The following is a 5,313-nucleotide window of genomic DNA, read 5'->3' on the forward strand; positions in this document are numbered from 1 at the left end:
CTTTTCACGCTTTCCCACGTAGTGCCGTTGATATAATTCCTAATTCGATTCGATTCCTCTAATTCTTGAATATAAGCAACAGTTTGATCAAATAAATTTGGTGTTTCAAAATATGCTTTTAACTGGAAATCAATGTCCATTACTACTACGTGGTGTTTTTTGTCTTCTATGCTCAGTAAATATTCTGGGTCGAAGCTTACAGTTTCCGTTACTTTTTGATCTCTTGTAACTATTATTGTGGGAGGATGATACAAATTTTGTAACTTCAAATGGTAAAAAAAATTGTGATCAGTATTGATAAAATCGAATGTGGATTTGTGGATTTCATTTTATCGAGAATCGATAATTTGTTTCAGCATCGTTTAATTCGATTGGCAAATTACATATTTCATTGGCTATAGTACCATGAACTGTTTGTGATTTTTTCTGGATTGACCTAACATCTTGTCTAGTTAGATTATTTTTACTATGCAAACTGAGAGTGAAGTTAATTGCTGCCATATCAATGTTTTTCAGAGTTTATTCGAATTTCGGAGTGAGGTCTAGATCTTTATTTATGGGTTTTATTCTCGAAGACGATGGTTCAGGATTATCGTTGTCATTGCGCTGGACTACTTCACGATGAACTTCCTGTTGAACGTTCGTTGATTTGTGACTTGATAAGTGGCGCTTGAATCTACAGATGTTGTTGAAGACTGATATACATTTCTGGAACGTACATGGAAAACGATATTGTTTTGGCACTCCATGATCCGCCTCCAGGTGATGTACATACAGTAATGACGATGAGAATTTCTTATTACAGTGTTCAACGAAACAGAGAAAAATAGAGAAAATGTACTGCCAAGGGGCCATCCACAAAGTACGTCACGCTTCTACAGGAATTTTAGAGGTTTGTTACAAAAAGCGTGACGAAGGGGGGACGGGGGGTTGAAAATCGCCAATTTTAGCGTGACGTACTTTATGCATCTTCCCCAAGTGATTATGATGCCAGAGGACAGACCCCAAGTACCATTTCAAGACAAAATTTTCAAAACGACTTATCTGCTTTTGTAAACAAAGATTCAAACGACGATTTGACGAATCTGATAGCTCTCCCACGCAAACCAACACAATCAACAGGTAGCGGAAACCTTCACCTACCTATTGGTGGTGTTGGTTTGCGTGGGAGAGCTATCAGATTCGTCAAATCGTCGTTTGAATCTTTGTTTACAAAAGCAGATAAGTCGTTTTGAAAATTTTGTCTTAATTTTAAGTTTTATACCGCTCTTGAAAACCATAGTTTACTCTTAAAGAGTGTTATAAAACCAGCATAAAAACCAAAATGTTATCAGGGACGCTTTCTTCGTTGCTTCTGGAGATCTGATCCTTCCCATTCTCTACGGGAACTTGCATATGAATTACATGGCTTCGCTGATGCATCGAATGTGGCTTATGGTGCGTGCATCTACACGGATAATAATAATAAAACTAAATAGATTAAGATAGACTAAGCCGTGCGGTAAGACGCGCGGCTACAAAGCAAGATCATACTGAGGGTGGCTGGGTTTGATTCCCGGTGCCGGTCTATGCAGTTTTCGGTTTGGAAATTGTCTCGACTTCCCTGTAGGCATAAAAGTATCATCGTGCTAGCCTCATGATATACGAATGCAAAAATGGTATCCTGGCTTAGAAACCTCGCAGTTAATAACTGTGGAAGTGCTTAATGAACACTAAGCTATGAGGCGGTTCTGTCCCAATGTGGGGATGTAAAGCCAATAAGAAGAATAAGAAAATAGATTAAAATCTAATCTAGAACCATATTCTGTCTATCCACTCATTCGGAAGATTAAAGTGGTATTAAGTTTGTGACTGATTTATCGAAGTTTAATCTATTGAATTATTTTTCAACTCTTATCTATGAAAGATTACTGTTCATTGATTCTTCGAAATGAGTTGTTTTCATTGAAAAACAAGAAATATTTGACATTTGAAATGAAATTATGCAGTGAATTGAAAGTTATGTCTTATAGGTTTTTTATTTCGGCTCTACGAAATGGTGAGTTGACATCCGGGAAAGAGCGCCTCACATAGCTCTGGCCCTCACAAGTTCCAATACTCACGCTTGCACGGGTCTTCCGATGACAATTGACCGCCAACTAAGGGTTGCGTACTTAGCTGGTAGTGCAGCCTAGGCACTGTTGTCCTTCTGACATCAGCTAGAGTGAGAGGGTGCGTCCTGTGGGGTCGGCCTGGGATGTGGTGGGGTTCGACAGTGGGCGCTGTTGAACTTCTATAAAAAGCTGCATGTGTCTCCAAGCAAACCCTATCAAAACGACCGTGTGCCGCTCAAAGTGCACTAGCCTAGTCCTGGTGTTGGGTGGGACTTTAAACAAACCGACTGATCGAGCGTCTGTCCACCAGCGGCTGAGTATGAAATGCCATTCCCCGGAAGCTATACCTAAGATGGCATCCCAGCCCGGTGAATAGGGAACCTTTGGTCAACAACCTACTGTTCCCGAAATATCATTTTGTTCGAGAATCCGATAATGAAAGAATACGGACTGATTTAACGGCAACGACTCTTAGCGCGAAATAACGGACACGAATATGAACAGGGAACGTTTTAACCCTAGCCCAGCAGGGTAAATTGGCACAACTTGCCAATGAGACACGGCGCATGCAGCTTGAGATCCTGGGACTGAGTGAAGTACGTTGGCCAAACTTTGGAGAACATAGAACGCCGTCGGAACAAGTTCTGCTATACCCTGGTTTACGAGGTGAACACGCTCCCCGGCATCACGGAATTGGCTTCCTACTAAGCGTTCAGGCACACTCTAATCATTGCCAGATTTAGAACACGGGTCCGAAACCTTACTATAATCCAATATTATGTGCCAACCGATGCTGCCGATCTGCAACTCAATGCCGTCGTAGATAGAATTCCGAAGGGTGATATCAAGATCGGTTTGGACAACATCAATGCGAAGATCGTATCCGACAACTCGAACCATGAGCGCATTATGGGGCGCCATGGTCTCGCAGAAATCTGCGAAAACGGAGAGCTGTTCGCAGAGTTTTTTGGTAATGACGACATGGTGATCGTTGGATCGCTCTCCCGTGACGGCTTTACAGAAAATCAAATCGACCACATCTGCATCAGCCGAAAATGGAAACGGAGCCTTCTTGATGTACGGAATAAACGTAGTGCCGATATCGCGTCTGATCATCACCTCCTCATCGGCGAAATACGCCTGCGCATTGCGCGAATTCGTCGGCAGGAGGAAAGAGTTGGACGACGATTCAACACACGCCGACTGGAAGATGCCACGGTGAAACGGTCCTTCGTTGAAGAACTGGAGACGCGTGCTGCAGATATTCCGGAAGGTGGAGGCGTGGAAGACCTTCATCGCCACCAACGAGAACAATCTGGGCGAACTGCGCACCAAGGGAAAACAATGGATCACCGATGAGACCTGGAGGAATATAGAGGAGCGAAGAGAAGCCAAAGCCGCGATAGAGCGATCGAAAACAAGAGGAGCCAAAGTCTTAGCCAGTCAACGCGCTCTTAAAAAGGAAGTGAAACGCTCATGTCGACGGAACAAGCGAACGTGGGCAGACTCTCTGGCCGAAGAAGGAGAGAGAGCTGCCGCAACCGGGGACATTCGCCTCCTCTACGATATCTCACGACGCTTAAGCGGGGCGAAGATGAATGCAACGATGCCTGTGAAAGACGCGAATGATCAGTTATTGACCGACCCAACTGACCAGCACTTCGAACAACTTTTTCAAGTGCCAGCCAGGCCATCACCACCTCGGCATCATCAGTTGGCAACCGCTTCTCGTGCGCGATAGTCGTGTTTTCGGATAGCTCGCTACGTTCTTACAGTTTATAGCATTTTTTTGTGGATCCTGTCGCGAAACATTTTTTTGCATTCGTCGCAAAATGTCTTCGAACAGGCGAAACACGCTAGTCGTCGATTTCAGTGTTCTTCCGACACGACCTACGCTGGAACAAGTGAAGGAAGTAATCGACGTCGATCTTAAACTCAACATGGCGGATGTTAGAAATATCCAATTGCACAACTTGCGAAACTGTGTGCTCATCGAATTGAACGATGCAGGGTTGGCAATGCGGCTGCAAAAAGAGCACCATCTGCGATACACATTCCGATGCCAGGGTATAAAGTATTATATCCCTATATATGTAGATGGCCCCACTACCACCGTGAGGCTACATGACCTGCCTTCATGTATGTCTAATACAACCATCACCCAACACATGGAGCAGTATGGAAAAGTTATCTCCATACAAAACGAAGTTTGGAAGAATTTCTTTCCTGGGGTACCGAACGGTGTCAGAGTGATACGGATGAGGATGGAAGTGCAAATACCATCGCGTATGGTGATAGACAACGAATCTACACTAGTGACAATCCGAGGCAAAAAACAAGTGACATCGAGCGGAGGAACTCAGCAAGAAAAACGAACAGCTTCAAACATCGCCGAAAAACAGAGCAAAGACGTGGACGAAAACGAGTATCGCACCGATACAATTGAAGCTACCCCGCATGCGGCAGATCACAACATCAGCGACAACGATGAGAACGACGACGACGACGACGACGCACACAACAACCCACAATCCGGAGCCACGGCAAAGAGACGGCTGTCGACTGGAACAAGCGAATCGATCGAGGCTAGATATGAACAAGATAGGAAAAGATCGTGTGACGATGAGAGCTGCCGAGAAGAGTTGCAGTACAGTGGAGAAAATCTGTCCGATTCAGGATGGAAAGTGTACAACACTAGGTCGAAGAAGAAATGAAATGTTGTATTGTAATGGGTAATGGGAGGGATATTTTTGGATACGGCATGAATGCACTCTAGTAGTGTGAAATGCCGCTAATAAAAACAAACAAACAAAAACCAACTCGGCATGATCTGCCTAGGACCCGACGTATAGCACGCGTCAATACCGAAGCTCCATCACTTCTAAAGATTCAAACAACCATCCAAAGCATGATCGATCGCATATCAGCCAAGATGCTCAAAGCTGGCCCCATGGCATCCGCACAACTACTGCATCGTTTATTTCGTAATATCTGGGACACCGCAACTTTCCCGGTCGACTGGATGCAAGTTAGATACCTGAAGGTGCCCAAAGGGTGACCTGACTGTATGCGATAACTGGCGAGGCATTGTACCGTTCTCAAAGTTCTGTGCAAAATTATCCTAGCCCGGATTCAGGAGAAGATCGATACGACTCTCCGTCGGCAGCAGGCCGGATTCCGTGCCGGAAGATCCTGTGTGGACCATATTGTCACGCTCCGC

General features: G+C 44.6%; 1 protein-coding gene across 1 annotated transcript; it reads left to right on the forward strand.

Annotated features, from left to right (window-relative positions):
• The first annotated feature begins 3,852 nt into the window (after window positions 1-3,852).
• On the forward strand, window positions 3,853-4,807 carry LOC134222303 (uncharacterized). The gene has a single exon (XM_062701445.1). The coding sequence runs from the start codon at window positions 3,926-3,928 to the stop codon at window positions 4,805-4,807; it is 882 nt and encodes a 293-aa protein (XP_062557429.1). The 5' UTR covers window positions 3,853-3,925.
• Window positions 4,808-5,313: the final 506 nt, after the last annotated feature.

The sequence above is a fragment of the Armigeres subalbatus genome, chromosome 3, assembly GCF_024139115.2.
Source record: "Armigeres subalbatus isolate Guangzhou_Male chromosome 3, GZ_Asu_2, whole genome shotgun sequence".
In the NCBI taxonomy this organism is placed as follows: domain Eukaryota; kingdom Metazoa; phylum Arthropoda; class Insecta; order Diptera; family Culicidae; genus Armigeres; species Armigeres subalbatus.